The following is a 25520-nucleotide window of genomic DNA, read 5'->3' on the forward strand; positions in this document are numbered from 1 at the left end:
CGAGCTCGACCCAGAAGGCAAACCCCTTGCTTTCGGTAGCCATGGGTTTCAAACTTGAGACCTCCAACATGGAAGTCCCAAACCCAAACCCAAACCACTGGGCATCCCGAAGGATAACAATTGTTCAGATTTAAGGCCTCATTGCAACCTTCAACCTGAACTTTTGTTTTATGGCTCTCTACAGCCTCTTAACTTTGGTTTGATACTTCAGCACCTTCATATATTCGTTCCTGATATAATTACCCATTTACAACCTTATTCTCCCGAGTTCACACAAATATGTTGATGTTTGACTAGTCGTATGTTGGTGTAGAGATACAAGGGGTAACATATACAACCAACAAAAGGATTCCACCAGTCCATCCCGACCTTAAAGTTTTTCCAGGCTCAGACTTCTTGCAGAATTTGCTTAGCTATGTTCCTGTTACGAAACTCAATGAGGAAGCTGTTCCTGGCCATCACGTAAATGTTAACCCCAGAAGCTTTCTTCCACATAGAAGTTGACTACCTTTGAACATTAGAAAGTGTTGGCAATTCATGGTTACCAAAAGTCCCCGTTAAGCATCTTCCAAAAAAACCCTCTAATTTATGGGGGTTGGGTTTGCCATTTACTATCCTTAACCACCTTTGCGTAAGGGTAGTCTTTATTGGGTAGTCTGGTGGTAGGTTTGAAGGACAGTTGAGTAGAACATTTAATGAGCTTTTCAATTTTAAAAGCTGTCTCTCCAGCCTGCATTAATGGCTAGTTCAGAGACTATAATAACTGACTAGCTGATATGAGGCCAAAAAATAAAATAAAAATATAAAAAAATAAATAAATATATATATATAGATATATTCAATTACTATTTACCTCACATTTTAGCTTTTCATTATTGTTTTTTAGCATGAATTTTATGAATTATTCTTATATTGGGTATTTAATGTATAAGATTAAAAAGGTGTGAAGACGAAGAACAATAAATTTAGAACAAGAAATTATATATGAAAATCAAGCATGCAACTTAATCCAAAAAAGTAAATATAATATTAATATTTATATCTATCCATATGTTGCACCATTATGCGAAATTAAAAGAGAAGGTTGACTTGCATGTTGCCACGTGACTGGCTCTGAAGATGCGGCAGGAAATTACGGAGGCGACAACATTTTTTCCTAGAAACACGTGCAACGCAGAAACCAAATTCAATTGGGTTTTAGGTTTCCCAATTTATTTTGGACTCAGTTATTTTATTTGTGGTTTTCTACATCTATAAATAGTCTAGAAGAATAATTCTTATAATAAAAATTCTCAGTTGGAATGTCAGGGGTCTGAATGACAGTAGGAAGCGGAGTACCATTAAGTCTCTATTAATGAAGTGGAAGGCTGACATAGTTTGTCTTCAAGAAACTAAAATTGAGGATTGGTCACAACAACTAGTCAATTCTCTTTGGGGGAATAGATGGGCCAGCTGGGCAGAATTACAAGCAAACGGTACCAGGGGGGAATCATAATTTTGTGGGATAAAAGGTTCTGGAAAAGTGTCAACATTGAACCAGGAACCTACTCAGTCTCTGTAATTTTAGAGAGTATCCAGGAACAATTCAGATGGTGCTATACAGGAGTGTATGGACCACATACAAACAACGAAAGGGAGGATCTTTGGTATGAACTAGCCTCGATTAGGGGCACTTGAGATGGTCAATGGGTGTTGGGAGGAGATTTCAATGTGTGCAGATTTGACTACGAAAAATTCAACTGTCATAGAAGGACTAGAGCTATGGAGAACTTCTCAGAAACCATACTAGATTTAGGACTCATGGATTTACCTCTGCGAGGAGCGCAATATACATGGTCAAGAGGAACTGGGCTTTTGCAGGCATCGAGAATTGATAGATTCTTGATCTCATCAGAGTGGAATGACAGTTTTAAGACAATAAAGCAAGTGGCCCTTCCTAGAGTAATATCTGACCACAAACCTTTGATGCTTGAATGTGGGGAATGGGACTCTAGCTCATCCTACTTCAAGTTTGAAACATGTGGTTACAGGCTGAGGGGTTCCTTGATTTAGTTAAAAATTGGTGGAGTAGCTATGAAGTAGAGGGAAGTCTTGATTTTGTTCTAGTACAAAAGTTGAAATATCTAAAAAAGGATATCTCTACATGGAATAAGGAGGTATTTGGGAAGTTGGAAGAACAAAGAAGCCAGGCTTTGAATGACCTCACTAATCTAGAACAATCTTCTGAAGGCAGAATCCTTTCCGAGGCTGAAAATGCTCAAATGATTAACTTGCAGACACATTTAGAACAATTAGCAAAGATTGAGGAGGTTTCATGGAGACAAAAATCAAGATGTTTATGGTTTAAGGATGGGGACAGGAACACTAAGTACTTTCAGAGCGTGGCTAATGCTAATAGAAGGTACAATTGTATTGATAAGCTAAAAATAGCGGAGCATGTAATTGAGGATAAAAGAGAGATCAAGGAGGAAATTTTGAGCTACTATCAGCATCTGTATACAGAAAACGAACCATGGAGACCAGCGGCTAGATTTGAGAATTTAGCTAGAATCTCTGAAGCAGAAAGTACTTGGCTGGAAAGGGAGTTTGAAGAGGAAGAGATCTTCTCAGTTATTAAAAGTTGTGCTCCTGATAAGGCTCCGGGGCCGGATGGTTTTACCATGGCATTTTTCCAACATGCCTGGGAGATTATCAAGTACGAGATCATCAAAGCTTTGAGACACTACCACCAACACTGCCACATGGTCAAATCTGTAAATGCCACTTTCATATCCTTGATTCCAAAAAAGAAAGGGGCAATTGAGCTCAGAGATTATAGACCAATCAGCCTTATTAGCAGCATTTACAAGATAACATCAAAGCTTCTGGCAAACAGGCTCAAAACAGTGATTGGAAAATTGGTTTCTGGAAGCCAAAATGCATTTGTTCGAGGAAGGCAAATATCAGATGCAGCCCTCATTGCTAATGAAGCTCTAGATTGGAAAATAAAGAGTGGAGAACCAGGGTTGCTAGTGAAGCTAGACATTGAGAAAGCTTTTGACAAAGTAAGCTGGTCATACTTACTTACTATCCTGAGGCAAATGGGGTTTAGTGAAAGATGGATAAGATGGATGAAATTCAGTATCACAACAGTCAAGTATTCTATCTTGGTGAATAGATCACCTGTGGGTTTCTTCCCTCCCCAAAGAGGGATTAGACAGGGTGATCCTATTTCACCATTCTTATTCATCTTGGCAATGGAAGGCCTCAGCAAAATGATTCAGAAAGCAAGTTCTTTGCATTGGATTGAGCCATTTAAGATAGGAAGAGATCCGACATCTCAAGCTAATGTATCGCATCTGCTCTATGCAGATGATACATTGATTTTCTGTGGTGCTGAAAGATCACAAGTGATGCAGCTTAATCTAACTTTGTTTATTTTTGAAGCTATTTCAGGTTTACACATGAATATGCAAAAGAGCACTATCTACCCAGTTAATGAAGTTTTAAATCTGGAGGAGCTGGCTGATATCATGGGCTGCAACATTGGCTCATTTCCTTCCACTTATTTGGGTCTTCCTTTGGGTGCTCAGCATAAATCCACTGAAATTTGGACAGGGGTTATTGAAAAGTTTGAGAGGTTGGCAACATGGCAAATGCAATACCTCTCCTTTGGTGGTAGAGTAACACTTATCAATAGTGTTCTAGACAGTTTACCTACTTATTACATGGCCTTGCTCCCAATGCCAAGTGAGGTTATAGAACAGATTGACAAGATAAGAAGGGACTTCCTTTGGAAAGGCTTTCCAACAGGGAGAAACACAAATTTCATCTCATCGAATGGGAGAAGGTCACACAACCAAAATACCAAGGAGGTCTTGGCATTAAGAACCTTGCAACCCACAACAGAAGTATGATGATGAAGTGGCTTTGGAGATACAACTTGGAAGACGCAGGGCTCTGGAAAGAGGTCATCATAGCTAAGCATGGAAGGCTGAATCAATGGTGCTCAAATATTACTACACTTCCTTACGGAGTGGGACTGTGGAAGAGTATTAGGATGTTGTGGGATACACTTGATCAGAACGCTTACTTTGAATTGGGCAATGGCTTACTCCTAAAATTTTGGACAGACAAATGGCTTGGAAATACCACTCTTCAGGAGGATTTGTTTAGAATTGCTCAAGATCCCAATTTTGTTATTGCTGCTAATAGAGAAGGGATCAATTGGGATCTGAGATTTAGAAGGAATATACCTTCTTCTTCATTGTGAGGTGGCCTCAAAATTATGGAGCATGTTTTTTTGTCTCTCTAGCATCAATTGGACCACACCCCTCACTGTTAAGGCTGCATATGAGAGTTGGAGTCTATGGAAAGTTGACAAAGCCATCAAGAAGATCTGGATTATGATACCTGCTTGTATTTTTTGGTGTATTTGGTTAGAGAGGAACAAGAGATGTTTTGATGGAGAGTCAATTGCTTTAGGCATTTTGAAGACTTGGTGCACTGAAAATTTGTTTAGTTGGACCAACTTGTATCCTGCTGTTAATGCAGAACAACTTCAAGATTTTACAACTCATTAGCTCTGGTTTAGATAGTTTGTATAGTTAGCCAGAGATTTTTTTGTAAGCTCAAATGCCATATCTTGTAAATTTAGCATCTTCCTGATGTTGTTATTAATACCACTTATCTTATCAAAAAAATAAAATAAAAAATCTTACATAACTTAACACAATATAGAACTTAAAATTTTATAGCTTGCGAACTTTGGAAGAGCCTCCATGGAGGCCGAAGAATTTTGGGTTTATTCTTTTCTTCTCTTTTATTCTTGATTATTGTTCTTGAGTTGTTAAGTCAAGTTTTCGAATTTCAATTATTCTCTCGTAAGTTCACAATTATGATTTCCAATGTAAATCTTGATTTTGTTATAATGAGTAGCTTAACTCACAACTAGGGTTGTGAGAACCATGAAGAAGTAACAAAGTAGATCTAGTATCTAGTATTCCTTGAAAAGTGTGCATGCATGTATTGTTTTTCCCATCGTTTTGATTGCTTTTTGACGGTTGGAAACGTTAGAACTCGTCTTATTCTTACTTGCTGGACCAAAGGGGTAACGAATGGGAAATGAATTATACAATGAAGATTTGAGGTTATCAACCCTTATTTAATAGCTTGACCTTGTCCGGGAATAGCTAATCTGGGATCAAGGGTAAGGGTTAGTAAAACAAACACCTGTAGATAGACCAAGTTATGTGGTGATATTCATCTATTTAGAGGACCAACCACTTAGGTGAACTTAACTTACCGATCTTGCATACTACACACTAGCAAATGTTACTAATCTACGGTCTTACTGCGTTATAACTTCATGGGAATTAGAGAACCCTAGTTTTGTCTCTCACTGATTCAAAAACATGATTACTTGGTACTCTGCTACTTGCTACTTTAAAAGAACATAAAGATTGGTTTTGCTATACGAATTCCCCCTTCCCCACGATTCGGGGATAATACGACTAACAATGCAAATAACCACAATTGACCTAGGTTCAAATCATATTCCCCGTGGGATCGATCCTAACCTTTGTTAGGTTCTATATTTGAACAACGTCGACTTTATCCTTTTTTTGGAGGTATAATTTGGGCGTATCAAATTTTGGCATTGCTGTCAGGGAATATAGTTTTTGGATTAGATTAATTGTGATTATTTGAGTCTTATCCTTTTTATCCTACTCTTCTTGAGATGACATCTGGAAAAATGTGGGGTGATAGGTGTGCTTATTCTAATAAACCTTGTACTAGTATGGGTCCTTGTAGGAAAATAATAGATATATTTAGAGGTCCTCATGAGGGAATGAAATATGTATTGATTCACGTCCTAGAAAGAAGAATTGAGCTCATTCATGAGGTTGAGATGTTTGGCTTGGGTATTTGCAATTTAAATGATGAGTTGATTGTTAAGGATGATGTGATTGTTGCCCAACGATTTAATTATGAATTGTGTGAGGAGAAAAGGTGCTTATAAGCCAATTTGTGAAGCTAAAATTGGAGGGCCAACTACTGAACCAAAGGGGTAACGAATGGGAAAAAAGATTTTACAACTGAGATTTGAGGCTATCAACCCTCATCTAATCACTTGACCTTGTTCGGGAATAGCTAATTTGGGATCAAGGATAAGGATTAGTAAAACAAACACCCGTAGATGGACCAAGTTGCGTGGTGATATTCATCTATTTAGGGGACCAACCACTTAGGTGAACTTGACTTACCGATCTTGCATGCTACACACTAGAAGAGGTTACAAATATACGGTCTTACTTCGTTATGACTTCATTATGATCATAAAATCCTAGTTTTGTCTTTCACCGATTAAAAAACACAATTACTTGATACTCTGCTAGTTACTACTTTTGAAGAACATAAAGATTGTTTACTATACAAATTCTACCCCGAATAACCATAATTGACCTAGATCCAAACCCATATTCCTCGTGAGATCAATCCTAACCTTGGTTAGGTTCTATATTTGAACAACGACCACTTTTTACTTCTTTTTGGAGGTATAATTTGGCCATATCACTAGCCTCCCCCTCGTGTGACAGAATGCTCATGTAGCTTTCGTGTTCGTTGTATTTCCAAGTACCATAAAAGTCACTTGATCCTTTGTCCTCCATCTTCTCACCATATTCTTTTGATCATTCGAAGCTTCCTTGAGGATGAAGCAGATCCATTACATAACCTTCTTGTTGATGGTTATTCTTCTCAGCCTATTTCTGCTTCTCTCTACCCAGTCGAACCAAATATCATTGTCTGAAGTTCATCTGATGATGTCAAAAGACTTGAAGCAGCATTAAAATAAATTCTAATTTCCCCCCCATGAGAAAAATTAGTACAAATCAAAGGAAAATGGATAGAGAAAGGGTTTTGTCAGTTACCACAGTGGGTGATTACTGATTACTGTTGGAAGGAAGTGAAGGGGCTAATTCCGGTTGCCCTAGCCAGAAAAAGGAGCTTCGATAAACCTAGAAAGTAGGAGAGAGAAAAGTCTTGGTAAACGGGCCTAGGAGAATTTTTTGTTTTGCCTCTTTCCAAATAGAATCTTATAAAACTTAATGTGTGATGATTGTAGTTCTGTCTATATATGCTTATGCTTTCAAAGCTTTTGAGTATTTTTAAAAGGGAGTACATGGCATTAAAGCTTTCATCTGTCTCCTATGAAACCTCTGCAACAATAAATTGCTACTGTGGTACTCTTTGCTACATAGAGAAGAATTCATCTGATTTGGACTCTATATAAATTTCCTCTCAGTAACAAGTCTATTTTTCCTTCTTTCTGATACATTTGGAGCATGTGAATAATTTTTGCAATTTGTCCTGTTAAATCTTTATTTTAAAATTCTATATAGCGGCGTGTTTCATCAGAAAGGTGTGCAGAGCTGATAATTGTTGCTGTCAGCCATGGTATCAAGGAAGCTTGGATATCTTACCAGGTTTGATCAAGACATTTAATTAGCATTCGTGTTTTCAAAATTTCATTATCATGGAGGATCTGCCATATTTATTATTCCCTCTGTCCCATTGTATATGATGTGATGTAGTTTGACTTGACATGGAGTTTAAGAAAGAAAGAAAGACTTTTGAAACTTATGGTCTAAAATAAATGATATGTGTTTGTGTGGCTATAAATCATTTCACTAAGGGTAAAATGGACATTTTAAAATTAATCTGTTACTAAATATAAAAATATGTCATTCTTTTTGACATTGACTAAAAAGGAAAGTAAGTCATATAAAATGGGACGAAGGGAGTATAATTTTAAATCTGCAAGGGTGTATATGCTGGACTAGATGCTATAAAATTTGTCATGACGTGTAGCTTATTTTTCTTGTAAAGAGAATGTGCCACTGATATCATTTATATTTATCCTTATCCTGTACTTTCGTTCTTCTCCTTTTGGTAGGTGGTGATGGGGATATTCTTAGATAGGGACACTGTCACAACTAAATTTTATGGGTCCGTGAGTGGCACCTAGTAGGCTAACCCTACCAAGCGAACAGTGTATCTCAAACTAGCAAGACCACAAACATCTATTCCATGGGACATAAAGTACTAACATAAGCTTAACATACACAGGTTTACAACCAAACTACACCCACTAATGAGTACATGGAGCTTTGACTCTAGATTTCAGTATTATTATGCAACTGACAGTGAAATAACGACTCCACCACCAACGGAGGAAGAGTGAGGCTCGACACTGGTAGAAGATGGCTCTTAAGCTGTGTTCTCTGGCTGAACTTTGGGACTTAAAACCAAGTAGTTCAATAAGCTTCATAGACCTCTTAAAGGGTGAAAAAAGTAATTAAGAAAGCATGCACTTCAATGTCAAAATCATATTCCTCATATGCATTGAAAAAATTTCAAATAATAATATACATATAGTAAATCGTTTAAAAGTCATTCATTTCCCAATCAAATGTTGCATGTAGGTCATAAACATATCTTACCTTGGGGAGGTTCCATATAGACACTGAGATAATACATCATGTGTTCATCTTGGCGACCAACCCATCTTCCCTGATCTGTTGGGAACTACACCTACTCATAATGCCGTACAAGTAGGATAGACTATAGAGTATGCTAGCAAGACCCGAAATGAATTCAAGTACACTACTATCATGTACTGGATAATGCAATACCAGCATGTGTGGTTCTGGTGCGTTGAACCCGTATGTCCAAGTACCCACTCAGTTATCTAAGTGTTTCTCCCAATACATCACCAATACAACCATCAGGCTTACTAGACAAGATAATCATCAACAAAAACAACCCAGTGTAGACCCACTTGAAGAGTAGAGTATACTCAGACCTTACCTCCTACCTTGGGAGGTAGAGAGGTTGTTTCCGATAAACCCTCGACAAAACAAAGAGGAAAAAACATAATCACCATATGTGAAAATTAAATCATTTGCATCTCCTTTCCTTGTTTGTATGTCATAGATCGTAATTGTTAAAAGTATGAAAATAAGTACAAGCATCCTCTGAATTGAATAGTGGTCATGCAATTTATATATATGGTGACACTCGCACACTCTCATTCCCCCATGCACGAGAGCAAAAAATACATTTATGAAATTCTTTTAATGCATTTCAAACTCATATCCATATTCTTTGAGGGAATGCTCTTCTAAAGGTTAGGTCTCCACGTACTTTGAATCCGAGCTTAAATACTTGTTACTAATTTCAGTATCCCACTATTGTGGTCAATTCACACATATATTACGTATAATTGAGAGCGATTCATTCTTAAAGATGGGGGACTTTCAAGTCGATACTTAACTTGATGGGAAAAGATTTTTTGTATTATGTCAGCTGGAGTAAACATTAGAATCAAATTCCATGTAATATGTTATTTTGTATGATTATGTGTTGTAATCAGTCGTTGAATATTCTTCTTCTTTCATCATAAAGAAAACAGTAGAAGTAAAATCCTTGTCACGAGGATATACATCCTTTAAGGGCAAGAAGAACAAAATATGGTGAGAGATTAAAATTCATGCAGCAGATGTATTTAGCATAAGGTTAGCTTGGTATCTATTTTTTTGAACTACCAAAAGATCAAAATGCATTAGTGATGCAGTAAAACACCCAAATCCCAACAAAGCTTTCTAGTATATAGATAAAGGAAATGGTGAAAGAACTTACAGGTTGGAGTTTAGTTGCCGGAGCAGTCTCAATTTATGGACTTAATTCCTGCATAAGCTACTATAAATAGGAGACGTTTGGCAGTTTAGGTAACTAGGTCTGCTAGATGGGTACGAGGTGTTTAGATAATGTCGGCAAGTATTACTATATTATAGAAGACTCTATAGCTAACAATTTAAAATATTTTTAAAATCATATAAAAATTTCAATAACTTCTCAAATTCCATAATATAACACTTAAATACTACATATTATATATTAATTACTATACTATAAATGACTTAAATACTCCATATTATCTATTACAATAATTAACAATTATTTGACACTTTAAATTCTATCAATGCCATATAAATTAGGATAAAAAACCTAACATATAATATTTAAATATATTTAAAAATAATATAAGTAATACTATACATTACAATAATTAACAGCTTAATTATTTAAAACTTATATACAAAATTTAATTGACTCTCTAAATTCTATTGGTACCACATAAAATGGATTATATGATAAACATATATTGTTTGAAATTGACGAAAAAGAAACTATAAATTACAATAATTAACAAAATAAATCTCTCGACTCCAACAAATCTATCAATTAATGCCACATAAATTGGGACATGGCAAATAACATATATTATTAAAAAATTAGGTTCAAAATGTACTATAAAATACAATAATTAACAACTTAATATATTAAAGAGACATATAAAAAATGGTTAATATTTGAAATTCTGCATGTGCCACATAAATTAGAACAAATAGAGTAATAAATATTATTTTCAAAATTATGTTAAAAAAAGTACTACAAATCACAATAGCTAACAATTTAAAATATTTTTAAAATCATATAAAAATTTCAATAACTTCTCAAATTCCATAATATAACACTTAAATACTACATATTATATATTAATTATACTATACTATAAATGACTTAAATACTCCATATTATCTATTACAATAATTAACAATTATTTGACACTTTAAATTCTATCAATGCCATATAAATTAGGATAAAAAACCTAACATATAATATTTAAATATATTTAAAAATAATATAAGTAATACTATACATTACAATAATTAACAGCTTAATTATTTAAAACTTATATAAAAAATTTAATTGACTCTCTAAATTCTATTGGTACCACATAAAATGGATTATATGATAAACATATATTGTTTGAAATTGACGAAAAAGAAACAATAAATTACAATAATTAATAAAAAAAATAGTCGACGAAATTGACGAAAAACAAATTATAAATTACAATAATTAACAAAATAAATCTCTCGACTCCAACAAATCTATCAATTAATGCCACATAAATTGGGACATGGCAAATAACATATATTATTAAAAAATTAGGTTCAAAATGTACTATAAAATACAATAATTAACAACTTAATATATTAAAGAGACATATAAAAAATGCTTAATATTTAAAATTCTGCGTGTGCTACATAAATTAGAACAAACAGAGTAATAAATATTTTTTTCAAAATTATGTTAAAAAAAAGTACTACAAATCACAATAGCTAACAATTTAAAATATTTTTAAAATCATATAAAAATTTCAATAACTTCTCAAATTCCATAATATGACATAAATTTTAAAAAAAAGTCTTATAAATCATAATAAATAGTACAATAATTCAACTACTTTAAAAGTATTATAAATTGTAATAAGTAATACAACAATTTAAATTACTTAAAATTAAACGACTTAAAAATATTTTTTTAAATGTATTAAAATTTTGGTTAATTGTCAAAACTTTACATGTACCACATAAATTGGGACATGGAGAGTCACACATTTTTTTTAAAAAAATTACATTAAAAGTATTCTATCAATTAACAACATATATTGTTTGAAATTGACGAAAAAGAAACTATAAATTACAATAATTAACAAAATAAATCTTTCGACTCCAACAAATCTATCAATTAATGCCACATAAATTGGGAAATGGCAAAAACATATATTATTAAAAATTAGGTTCAAAATGTACTATAAAATACAATAATTACAACTTAATATATTAAAAGACATATTAAAAAATGGTTAATATTTTGAAATTCTACGTGTGCCACATAAATTACAACAAACAGAGTAATAAATATTATTTTACAAAATTATGTAAAAAAAAGTACTACAAATCACAATAGATAACAATTTAAAATATTTTTAAAATACATATAAAATTTTTCAATAACTTCTCAAATTTCACAATATAACATAAATTAAAATTAAAAAATATATATATTGGGCCCCCGTGCTGGCACGGGGTCCTATATCTAGTGTAATTATAAGAATCTTATTACTTAGTAGCCAAGTCAATTAACATTCTAGGTTTATTTATTTACTTATTAAGTGATTCATGCATGTCTCTACCTAGTAAACATTCCCATGTGAATTCCAAATGGGAGCCAATGGATCCTTAACATGGTAAATAATAAAGAGTCCATATACTTAATGTACAAATATTTTACCATGGGTGAGGCACAACCAACAAAATTTGTGTGACAAACTATTAAAAAAAATTATGTTTTGCCTCTTTTATCATTCTACTTTATTAGTACTAAAGATAATTTAAAATCATAAAAAATTAAATTGATTTTATTTTTCATGATAATTTAAGCATCACAAAAAATTAACGTTGGTTGAAAAGTAAAATTATTTGTGGGACCACAACGCCACTTGTCAAACATGGGTGAGCCTCACACACCTTTTGTTGGTTGTGCCTCACCCATGTTAAAAATTTTCCTTAATGTATTGGATGAAAACAATAAGGATATTTTGGAGAATCAAGAAGTGGGATATTGCTATCCTACTACCATTATGTCGTAGGTTAGCAAAACCCTATATAGTTTTGTATTTTGCTATTATTAGTGGCGGTTAGTCTTGTAAATTATTTTGGATCATACATAGGCAAAAGATATCCCTTAATATATATATATAAACAATGTATGCATTATAAGGACCATTCGGAGTGGCCCAGTGGTGGGCCCTTGGGACTTCCATGTTGGAGGTCTCAAGTTCGAAACCCCTTGCCAGCGAAAGCAAGGGGTTTGCCTTCTGGGTCGAGCTCGTCGCACCGGGCTTGCCTAGTGCAGGTTACCTCTCTTATGTGGTTTGCGAGCTATTGCATAGGAGCGGGGGTTTTATCCGGTGCACACCCAAAGGGTAGCGGCTTCGGGTTTCCTTTGTCATCAAAAAAAAATAAAAAAATATATATATATACATTATAAGGTTAACCCTTGTACCCTATTACCTTTCACTAATTAATGAGAAAGTAATAAGATGTCCATGATGATATTATATGTTTTGATATGATGGGAATGTTCCTAGTGAGAAACTATTTTTCTCGTGCTACTTAAACTCTTATTTTTAGACCTCACACGATACTAGTTAATATTTATAGCATGCTCGGGGTAGGGGTATTACAGATAGCTTCTATTAATTTTCTTTATGTCCTATTGTGTTTTAATATACTTGTGATCATTTTCAAGTGAACGTACTACACCAACATCAGCTCTTTATTTAGTTTAGTCGAAGGTCTGTCCTGTTACAGTGTCCAATGTCTTTTAGCTATATAATATGGAATATGTAAGAACCACAAACTGCTCGAATGTTGATTGTCCCATCCAATTCACATAAGTAGGACTCCTACTTCCGATACTCTATATTAAAACTTTCATAATCCGTTCTGTACTCTTTTTTCTTTCATAATAATTTCTCTTGCACTCATGCAAATGGCTACTCGTAGCACTAATATTTTTGCTACTGATGCAGCCTGTACTTGCTGTTATGTACTTGATGCAGTATATGCCATCGGTTGGCTATTGGCTTATGGACAAGGTATTGTATAGTTATTCTGCAAAACTTTGGTTCTTTCTAATTCGCAACTGTTTCGAGACTAATGGACTATAAACTTAAAGTTATATATACTTACAAATTTAAAGATTTACATTGTTCCAGCTGGTGAGGAATTAAGTTTATATGCAATGATACTGAAAGAACTTTTGCACTGCCAATGTACTTTGGTCTGCTACAGCAGAGCACTTAATATGCTTCTTATCTAGAGTTGCCTACAATTTCTTATTGCATGATTTGATCTAGTGCATAAAATAACTCACAAGTATTAAATTTTTAGTAGATTATGCCAAGATGTGGATATATCTATCTCATTAGCCTCTAAACAATATATTCTTGTACAGATTGGTGAAAAACGTGTGGAAGTTGGTGCACAGAAAGGCAACACATACTCCATCAATTTGCTCTTTGACAAAAAGAAGGAAAGCTAAAAGTAATGTTTCTCATATGTTCCTCTGAATATTACCATTTACCGCATATGTTCCTCTAATAATGTGCACCATTCTACTTGCTTTCGTTAAGTTCCTCAGCCTCAAGTTATGCAAATGTGCCAACGATAGGAATATCTTATGCTTTATTTGTCAACGTTTGATCATTATGAGATGTGGTAACTGTTTCACTTGGCTTGATCGTGCATCGGAATTATAACAATTGTGGTCTTGTCCTAACATTTATCTAAACGATTTGGTTCAAAATATTTGTCCCTCTTTTTTTTTTTTTGAGAAAGACGTTTAATCATTCTTTTTATGATTTCTCCCTTCTCCAACAAGACATATAATCATTGAATACTCAATTAAGAAAGAGCTGAGAGTAATTTAGTAAATTATCCCGTGTGAATAATGTTGTTGTGTTCAAGAGAATCTTGTATATAGCGACATTTCACGTGCCTAAATAAGTGTGTTCCTGAATATTGTATATCTGCATAACTGATAAGCGCGATACAAAGGTCCTTTCCCAATTGAAATAGAAAAAATATGTTACAAATCAATGCGAATCATACTTCCAAAGAGATTTTGTTCAAAATTAAAACACTCTTCTCCATTGAAATCTCCTTTGATTGTTCAAAATACCTACAAATCGCATAGTGAAAAACGCTTAACGGAGATCGAAATTGATGTTTTAAATACAGGGAATTTACTTAATGGAAATATTCCATTGGAATACTTCATTTTCTTTTAGCAGATACGGCCTCTTATCTGCCATTGATACAAGGGTTTAGAGCAGATAAACCCTTGGTTCGTTGTTGACTTTATCTCTTTGACAATTTCAAATACACACATTGATTGAAGGAGCATTGTATCACTGAAAATAATGTCAAGCATCACTAATTTAATTTACTATTTTGGGAAGTGCACCTGATGCAAGAATGAAGTCGGAAGCTTGGGAAGCTAGTACTGAGTGCTTGAGGGGTTGCACCTAGCCATTAAGTTGGTTAGGATTTTATTTGAAAAGAATAGTTTCATATTGTCAGTTTAATCTATAATAGGTTTTAAAAGTCATTTTTTGTTATTGTCAATTTACCCGAAATTTTTGAGTGATTGGACACTTTAGATCCAATGCTGGGCAATTAAGTTTTATACGATCACCAATGAACTTCTTGGCTATTTAAGCACTGTAATGGTCCTTTTTGCAACTATGCAGAGAATTGTTTAGCTAAATAGAGAAAAACTTGTCCTTCACTCTTTCCTTTTCATTTTTTTTTCTTAGTTTTCTTTACTATTTTATTGCTTTCCTTAGCTTAGTTGCATCATTTGGTATAGCACTTTCTTGAGCTTTGTGGATACACAAAAAAAGGGAATGAAGTTGGGGACATCAAAGACATGATTGACAGAATGATAATGCAGTTAGCCAACTTTTCTGTCAGACAGAACCAAATAGAGGAACAATATGAGAAGTCTTTTGCTAAGCTGAAGGAGTCCTTGGATGTTGTAAAGAAAATGAGAAAGGGAAGAACCATGAAGATACAGAGCGAACTGGTGAGATCTACACTCCTTCTAGCCAAGCCATTCTAGCCAACCCATGGCTTGGGTCTCTGCATCTCAGATAGAAGGAGATCCAACTATGGTTACCCCTGGTGGTAATCAACTGGAATGGGGGCTTTGCCTCAGTTCCAGTTACCCCTGAGGGGGATCTATGCATCATACTCCTATTATGGGAGGTGTATCTACCGGACACATGGGATCACTCCCTTTCAGATTCACACTGGAGCCACAACTCAGATGCCATATGGACGGTCCCAAGGCCAACCACTAGTGGGAATCCCTGGATGAAGACCTCCTGTCCATGGGCACTTCTTCAACTCCATGTCAAGGTTTTCCAAAATAGAGTTTCCCAGGTTCAATGGAGTAGATCTTATGTCTTCATCTACAAGGTAGAATTTTTGTTTTTCTTAGATGAAATACTTCCAAATCAGATTGTGAAATTGGTTTCTTTACACTTCGATGGTCTAGCCATAAAGAAGAACTTAGCATATATATATATACGGGCCCAACGTGTATCATTCTGAAAGAACGATTACGACTTCTTTTTTGTAGTTTGATTATCATAACAAATATTGTAGTTGTACAATAAAAAGGGATAAGGTATGATAATATTGTTAAACTATTTTTACAATTACATAAAAGTTTTCGAAGTATAAATGCCACAATAAATACGTCATTAGAATTTATCTTATGCTCAATTGAAGATACTCCCTAGTAGAATTTGAGATCAAGTAGAGGGAGCTAGATGAGAAATTGCAAGAGAGTGAGCTGCAAATCAAAAAGTGATATAAGCTCGATTATAAATTCATACTCAGCTGTCATAAGATGACATTCATTTTTTGAAATGGCTCATAGATTTCAGTGGTAATTCGATTTGTTATTTGCTTAGCTCAGCCCATACTACAAAGTGACGTCCTCATAGAGGAGTTTACAAATTCATTGCCAGATGAAAAACAGAATTACTGCTTCAAATTTTCATTTGTACTACAATAAAACACATGTACTTTAAGACATATGCGCAGAAGTGTAATAATATTTTGAAAAATAACAAAAATGTACTGAAAATTTTCAAAATTACTAAAAGTTCAAGAAGCTTTTCAAAATAAGAGTACCTCCATGACCGAAGTGAGAGCTTCTGAATGACTTGTTTTCACTTTAGCTTTTCTAGTTCTTTCTTACAGCTCTTTCCTCTCCGACATATAGTCAAAACTCAAAACTATGAAACTGTGTCATTTTGCTACAAGATGCAAGATATTTCTTTAGCTTAAGCCTTCTCTTATCAATAGTTATTATCCTTAAAGCATATATATATACTCTAGCACATATTATATATTCAAAGTAAACATAAAAAGCTTAACGGAGGTAAAACACTAACCTTGAAACCTCGTTCGTCTACTTTCTTGTAATTGTAGGCATAATAGACAAGTTGACATTTTCTTACTATCTCTACACTGCAACGAATCTTTGGTAGACATTTTACTAAAGGAATTCCTGGTTCTTTCCTAGGAGTATCATTTTCTTGAAAAAGTATTGGTCCTATTGCCCAAACAGGTATACATAACTTCCTTCTAAAATACATCAATCCATTATTTTCAAACTCCTCAACTGTATTATTCAGAACCCCATCTCAGTTTTTTCAAAGTGAAAGATTTTTCATCTGAAAAACTGAATAAGTATTATTCCCATCAGCTATAACAAGACTAAGTGACAATTGTATAACATGAAATTTTCCAACTTCTTGAAAATCAGGCAGTATAAACTCAAGATTATTAGTATGTTTATGAGATAAATTCATCCACATAGAGTAATAACAAGCTAATCCAAAACCACCAGCACCACAAAATTAGAATGTGGAATACCAAATTCATGTTCAAAATCTTATCTTCAATTTCAGAGGCATAGTTAATAAAAACTTATTACACAAAACAACAGAAAGAGGATGTGTCTATTACATACCAATTGCTTGCTTGGTACTACCATGTAATGTATTTACTTCAAGGGATAGCCCCGCTAGTCATTATCAGTCTCCTTTATTCGTGGTCTTCACGAAAACATCAGGACCTGTCAGATAACGTCATCAAGACAGGAAATTACTACGTTTGTGAGAATGTATATAGAAAAAATGTCATGTTGAAATAAATAGAAGCTTATATAGTTTACCTAGTATTTGATTTATTCAAATAGAAGAAAGTTATTTCAACCACCACATTTCTACCCCAGATCATAGTCTAAGTATCAGTACTTGGATATGTACCCTCATATCATGAAATAAGAATCATGATGAATCCGACCTCTAAATTCACATCGGTATCGAACACCCTCACCCAAATCTAAGCAACTTAGGTTGAAAGCAAAAGATTTCTGCCCTAATGTATCTTGCAGACTACTGGAAGAACTTTGTATTTCTTTTGAGTTTAAAGTACAGAGTAAACAACACAAAGATAAAAAACAATTGCTATGAAAGCATTTTCAAACTTTTTTGAAACTAAAACAGTCCAACAGGACTATATAGGACTAAAACCATCACCAAATAATTGAAACTTGAAAGAATACTTTTTCTGAAATAGAAACATAATTCATTTACTACAGATTCTAGGTATTTCCTGCAAATAACAATGCTACACAAGCAACTATAGGAATTAAGAAAAGCATATTTTCTTACAAATCTAAAATAATTCGAGTAAATCCCATACATGTGATTAGTTTTCCTCGGTAAGGTTAGATGTCAAGATCTCAAGCTTCCTTCAATATTAATATGGTCAATTTTTATCAACTTCTACGCGTTTCTTTCATTTTTCAATTTAGAGGCAAGTTTTATCCTCTTTGTTATTATCCTCTTTTTATCATGTTCTTATATCAGTCAGTGATTTTGTGACACATAGATACAATTCTAAACCAATAGGTAGAACATAGAAATTACAAATATTAGCCTTCAAGTACCTTCCCTCTCGATCAACTTACCAAAATAAATAACAAAAAGGCTGTGGATTCAAGTTATTAAGAAATTTTTATGTTTACTCTGAATATGTATCAGGCCATTAACGATAACATGATCCTTTCATTCTCAATTCGCCATGAATAAGGCAGAGATCAAAGATCCACCAGCCAACCTTCTACTTGAGTCATAACCATATCATTCGAAATATTAATTTTGTAAATGTCTCTAATTCATTCCTGTAAGGGCCTTTGCCCTTCTTCTCTTCAATAAAAAGTGTTTTACTTTATTGTCACTTTGAAAAACATCAAATTCACAAATACATGCCTACTGCTCACATAAACTTCTTGTGGTTTAGACCTCAATGAGACATTTTTATCAATAAATTTCACATAGAGATCATTATTTTAAAAATAAACTAATCATATGGAGAGCTTATTTGGTTATCGAGAAAACAATTTAAATCTTGATAATTATAAGAGTAACTTGGTAACTTGTGTTGAAGGGATATAACAAGTATTTCATGAAATTAGTTTGAGGTGCACACAAGTGGCCCAGACACTACAATCATAGAGAAACTATATCTTTATTGAACGCAATCTTGTGTGATTGATTATGATGTGTTTGATCTTACTTCACATATGCTTAGGTAATTGACCTCAAGATCGCAAAAGAAAGTAAGATAGTTTAGTCTTAATATTCTAGAATACAGAACAAACTAATATGACTTAAAACGAAAACTTGACAGACCTTGCTTCTTCCAAAAAAAATCCCATCAACACTATTAAAACAACAACATACCATGTATAGTGGCACAAAGTGGGGTCTGGAGAGGGTAAGTGTACGTAATGTTGTTTCCCACCTTCACTAATCCATATGAATAAAGAATATAAGTAGTAAGAAAAAAATTATAACAATTGCCAATGCAAGAAGATTTTCTTATGAATCGTAGCGTCATGCATCTGCCATACACCTTTTCAATAGTATCCACAGGAAGAAACATACAAAATCATCAATATAGCATGTTTTTCAAGGGAGGTGCCAAATAAAATTCTTGTTTATTAATTTGATAGCCTAATAATATTATATACATGTGAGATAACAACCTACATTTCTTTTAACATAAAAATAGTAGGACTTACAAGATTGAATTTTTATTAACTCCCTTAATTTGAGGTATCTTAAAAATTTGGTTAGGATCGGTAAGTTAAGGCATAACTCCCGTTAGTTGTAGCTTAAAAAAATAGGAAAAAAGAAGAAGAGGGCATCTTAAAATCAATTAAGAACATGAAAGCGAAAAAGGACAACTTTGCAGGTTAAAACGGCTACTTGCAGTATAACAAATCCGCAATTTCTTCAATTCAACATATAACAAATCCACAACGGAACAATGGAATTTAATTACCATTGCAAACGGAAAAAAATTATGGGCATCATCATGCATGCGAGCGTACCTTAGTTATAGTCTAACAAATCCACAATTTCTTCACTTCAACATAAATGGACCTTGAGTATCTCAAATAATGAGTATGCAGGCTCATTTTTAGTTACTCCATTCAATTTGAGGACTTAAGGCTCAGAGAACGAAAGCTGCAGATTTGATTTGGTATGACATTTCGAGGATGAAATTGAAATTTAGATAACTGTATCGGAAGAATTATCGGTTAACAGTGTGGAAAACCTCTATCAAAGGATGAATTTTTTATTGATAAACTCGGAGCGGGTGTTTTAAAACATGATGTACTATTTGAGAAACTCCTCGTTTGATCTGGAAAACGAAGGGCAAGGAGATGATCGAGAAGCAGATCAGAAGAAAGAACATATTTAAAAGACATAAATACCCTCACTTTTGGTTAAAATTACGGAGAGTACATATTTGTCTAATCATTGTTGCGTAAGGTACAACAAATATAGCTGTGGTCGTCCTGCTTTTTCATGTTTCTATTTAGTAGAAATATATATTATATCGGAGGGGTATTAGTTCCACTATAAATAAGGAAAAAAGTAGTAGGCAACACTTCCTTATCCTACTTGGATGAATACATGTTGGCCAAAAATTACCCAAAATACCCATGCACCAGATGCTAAGCACTAGGCGTGAGGTGGGTCAAAAATTGTCCACGCACCAGATGTTAAGCACTAGGAATGAGGTGGGGTGTTAAAGCAAAAAGTCTCACATTAGTAGTTAATGAGATAGGTGGACTCCTTATAAGGCTTGGACAATTCTCCTCTCTTTGAGCTAGCTTTTGGAGTGTGAGTTAGATTTAAGACCTAATTTAACATGGGATATTAATGAACTCTGTGTCTAAGAGCTTACTTAGTGGAATTGCCTTTGCTTCTACTGCCCTAAGTGTTTGGACTGATCTAAAAGAGAGGTTTGATAGAGTTGACAGATCTAGGACCTTTAGTCTACACAAAGATATTGCTTTTTTGCAATAGGGAACTGCTTCTATTTCCGAGTATTATACCAGACTCAAAAGTTTATGGGATGAGTTTGAGGCATTGGTACCTGCTCCTTGTTGCAACTGTGGTATATCCAAGGGGTTTGTAGCTCACATGAATAAAAAAAGGTATACCAGTTTTTGATGGGATTAAATAAATTCTATCATCAGGCTAGGAGTCAGATCCTTATGATGGATCCATTACCATCAATTAACCATGCTTATGCTTGATAGTTGGGGATGAAAGCCAAAAGGTTGTTGTTTTTGTACCACTAGCATGATCATGACTACTATTGGCTTGGACTCTTCTGTTGCTACGTACTCCAAGGCTGGTAGTAGTTCAGGTTGTAGTAGCTCAGGTGTGAGTCAGAGGTTTAAAAAAAATTCCTTGTTGGTGTTTGATTTTTGCAAATGCAAAGGGAATAACAAAGAGTTTTGTTATAAGGTTGTTGGTTATCCTCCTGATTTCAAGTCAAAGAGGAAGGCTCAAGGAGGTCCTGTCACACAAGCTAGCAGTTAGTCTACCTAATATGCACCAGCTCCTCATGCTAATTTTACCTATGGTCTCAACACCCACATTCCTTCTCCAGGATGGGGAATAATACCTAATCAGCAGCACTACGGTGTTAATAGTGGAGGTACAACTGCAGCTCCTAGTGCCAATCCCAAAGTTAGTCAAGCTTAGAAAGAGATTCAACAACTACTTCAAGGATGCACTTTTACTAAAGATCAGTATGATCATATTCTGATGATGATACAATAGAAGTCAGATGTCTCTTCTGCCTCTGTGTATAATACTGCTAATACAAGTAAAACCTCTTTTGTTTTTGAAGCCAATAAGGTGTGGATTATTGATACAGGTGCAACTAATCATATGGTCTCCAATTTAGACATGATGGTTAAGGGGTCAGTGTCACAACTTTTAGAGTCTAAACCTGTTTATCTTCCAAATGGTAGCACTACACAAGTCTTACATGTTGGTTATTGTGCTTTATCAGCAAGAAGTGTGATCACTAATGCATTGCATCTTCCTGAGTTCAAGTACAATTTGTTGCTAGTCAATCAAATCACAAAGGAATTAGGATGCTCAGTCACCTTTTTTCCCTAATTATTGTGTTTTCCAGGATCTTTGCAGTGGGAAGGTGAAGGAAGTTGGTAAGGTAGAAGGAGGCTTGTACCTACTAATGCAACACTTAACAAATAAGAATTCACATAGTGAAGGGGAGGCTACATTTGTTGTCAACAACGCAAAGGACATAGACATGGAATTGTGGCATAGAAGGTTGGGGCATGTGTCTTCAGCAGTCCTTGCAAGGATGTTTGCTATGAATAAAGGAAGTTTATGTACATTGACTAAATGTCCAGCGTGTCCTCTTGCTAAGCAAACAAGATTAGTTTTTCTTGTTTGCAATATTAAGACTATAACTTGTTTTGATATGATACATCTGGATCTGTAGGGTCCTTATAATACCCCTACTATTGATGGTAACAAGTATTTTCTCACTATTTTTTATGACTTCTCCAGGATGACTTGGTTATTTTTGCTTAAACATAAGTCTGATGTGTGTGTGTTTCTTTTAAGGAATTTATTTTGTTTGTTAAAACTCAATTTGGTAGATCAGTCAAAATATTGATATTTGATAATGGTACTGATTTTGTGAACTCAGTAGGTGATGCTATGTTCAAGGAGATGGGCATTCTCCAGAAAACATGTCCTTATACCCCTTAGCAAAATGGTGTTTCTAAGAGAAAACACAGGCATTTACTTGAGGTGACAAGAGCTCTCAGATTTCAGGCCAGGCCAGCATACCTTTGAGGTATTGGGGACAATGTGTGTTAGTTGCTACTTATCTTATTATCTCTAGAAGTCGCCCCTACAACCCCTTGACTCATGCGGGCTACGTTCGAACGAAACGAGAGCTTTTGCAAAAAAAACCCTTTGCCTCATCTAAGGCCAAGGGGGAAATAAAGTTTTCAAACATAGTATCGGAAGGGGTCGTCATCTTATTAACAGGTTGCCTACTAGTGTGTTGAATTATGCTACACCTTATGAAAGGTTGTATGGTAGTAAATCTCTTTTAACTCATCTCAAAACTCTAGGATGCTTGTGCTTTGCTAAACAATTGACTGATCATGATAAACTTAGGCCAAAGTCCAGGCTTGCAGTTCATATGGGATATTCAGAGGTTCAGAAAGGTTACATCCTACTTTACTTGGGTAATAGGTCCTTTTTTACTAGTACGGATTAGCCTTCAGAGAAGATTTCTTTCCTTTTACCAAAGGGATAGATCCTGTTTCAGAAAATGTATTCTTAGATACATTACATGTCTCAGATGTCATACCTCATAGTTTGGATCCTATTTCATTTCCTCATTCTCATCTAGCTGGTTCAGATGATCATTCTCAAACTGTTGTGGATCAACAAGATGATCTTGCATTATCCGCTGGTGATGGAGTGCATGTTCACCCTGTGATACTATCAGACCCTGCGTATCTCTTTCCATGAATAGGAATGTTCCGTATCCTATGTGCAACTCCATAAGCTATGATCATTTTTCTCCTGCATACCAATCTTACATTGTTTCCACCTCTATAGTTAAGGAACCTGACTTCTGAAGTTGTTAAAGATATAAGGTGGGTAGATGCTATGAAGGAAAAAATTCATGCTCTAGAGAGTAATAACACTTGGGAGGTCACTGACTTGCAATAAGGCAAAAGACCTACAGGTTGTAGGTGGATCTACAAGGTGAAGTATAAATCCACAGGTGAAGTTGAGAGGTTCAAAGCATGATTGGTTGCTAAGGGGTATAGTCAGCAAGAGGCCATAGATTACAAAGAGACTTTTTCACTTGTAGTTAAGATGGTTACAGTCAGGACCATAGTCTCCCTTGCAACATCTAGGCATTGGTATATCCATCAGATGGATATGTTTAATGCTTCTCTGCAGGGTGATCTAGAAGATGAGATATATATGCACCTACCTCAGGGTTTTTTTCAATCAAGGGGAGAAAGTGTGTAAACTGACAAAATTTCTATATGGTCTCAAGCAGGCCCCAATGCAATGGAACCATAAACTGACTAAAGCTCTTATTAGACTCAGGTTTAAGCAAAGCCAACATGACTATTCTTTGTTCATCAACAAAATAGAAGAAGGGGACATTATAGTTCTTGTGTATGTGGATGAATTACTGATTACTGGTAGCAACCTCAAGTTGATAGAAGAAACAAAAAAGGCACTGCAACAAGCCTTTAAGATGAAGGATCTATGTGAGTTAAAGTACTTCCTAGGCATTGAATTCACTAGATCATCAGCTGGTATATTAATGCACCACAAAAAGTATGCTCTTGAGCTTATATCTGAAGTTGGCATGACAACAACCAAACCTGCAGGAACTCCTATTGACATCAATATTAAACTGACATCAAATTTATATAATGAACATGTGAATCAATATCAGGAAGAGTTAGAGGATCCACCGATAGATCAAAGACTGTGTCGAAAACTGATAGGGAAATCGTTATATCTAAATATGACAAGACCTGATATAACTTTCAGCACACAAACTCTCAGTTAATTCCTACAACAACCTAAGAAGTCCCATCTTGATACAGGGTAGTTAGATATTTAAAGAGGCAACCTGGACAAGGTTTGTTATTTGTTGGGCTTCTTGCCTGCTAACCAGGAAGTTTGTGACAGGATACATGGTGAAAGTTGGGTAGTCATTAGTATCATGGAAGGCAAAGAAACAAACAAAAGTGTCAAAAAGCTCAACTAAAACTGAGTATATGAGTCTTGCTTCCACTGTGTCGGAGTTAGTGTGGTTGCTTGGATTACTAAAAGAAGTAGGAGCTGAAGTTCAATTACCAGTACAAATTTAGAGTGATAGTAAGGCAGCCATACAGATTGCTGCAAATCAAGTATATCATGAGAGAAAAAACACATTGAGATTGATTGTACAACAAGGACTAATCAAGGTGAATTATCTTCCTACAACAGAACAACCAACTGATGTATTACAAAAGGATTATCTAGGCAACAATATGAATACCTACTATCCAAGTTTGGAGTGCTAGACATTTTTGCACCACCTAGCTTGAAGGGGAGTGTTGTGATATAGAGAAGGTGATAAAGGTTGTTGATGTTAGTTAGACATAGTAAGGGCATATTAGTCATTTAAAGAAAAAGTTAATTGTAATTATTTGTGCCAGCTTGTTGTTAGGAAGAGTGAGTTAGTAGTCTGGTAAAAGTATGAAGGAGTAGTACTATAAATAGCTACTCATCTTGTAACTACATTACTTCTCCAATCAATAAAAAATGACAAGTTGTTCATATCTCTCAACTCTCCTCTTTGCTCTGATTGAGTTTCTACAGTTTACGATCTGTTAAAGTAAAAAGTCTCACATTGGTGGTTAATGAGATGGGTGGACTCCTTATAAGGCTTGGGGAATCCTCCTCCCTTTAAGCTAACTTTTGGGGTGTGAGTTAGGCCTAAGACATAATTTCACATGGTATCAGAGCAGGGCCCATCTCACCCAATGTTGGGGTCCAAAAAAAAATTGCCCACACACCAGATGCTAAGCACTAGGCGTGA

General features: G+C 34.7%; 1 protein-coding gene and 1 long non-coding RNA gene across 2 annotated transcripts in view; one reads left to right on the top strand and one right to left on the bottom strand.

Annotated features, from left to right (window-relative positions):
* LOC102578700 (dehydrogenase/reductase SDR family member 7) overlaps nt 1-14267 on the top strand; it is a 31215-nt gene extending 16948 nt beyond the window's left edge. Inside the window, exons 10-12 of the mRNA XM_006339984.2 lie at nt 7383-7466; nt 13490-13555; nt 13915-14267. Of these exons, the coding sequence (XP_006340046.1) occupies nt 7383-7466; nt 13490-13555; nt 13915-14001 (237 nt within the window). The 3' untranslated portion in view covers nt 14002-14267. The remainder of the gene's footprint in view (nt 1-7382; nt 7467-13489; nt 13556-13914) is intronic.
* A 1812-nt stretch (nt 14268-16079) lies between these two features.
* On the bottom strand, nt 16080-22045 carry LOC102578365 (uncharacterized). Its single transcript, XR_366711.2, has 2 exons — nt 19289-22045; nt 16080-17613 (listed from the first exon to the last, which is right to left on the bottom strand). It is a non-coding gene; the product is annotated as an uncharacterized lncRNA (long non-coding RNA).
* Between the last annotated feature and the right edge of the window lie 3475 nt (nt 22046-25520).

This window comes from Solanum tuberosum, unplaced genomic scaffold (genome assembly GCF_000226075.1).
Source record: "Solanum tuberosum cultivar DM 1-3 516 R44 unplaced genomic scaffold, SolTub_3.0 scf00013, whole genome shotgun sequence".
NCBI lineage: Eukaryota > Viridiplantae > Streptophyta > Magnoliopsida > Solanales > Solanaceae > Solanum > Solanum tuberosum.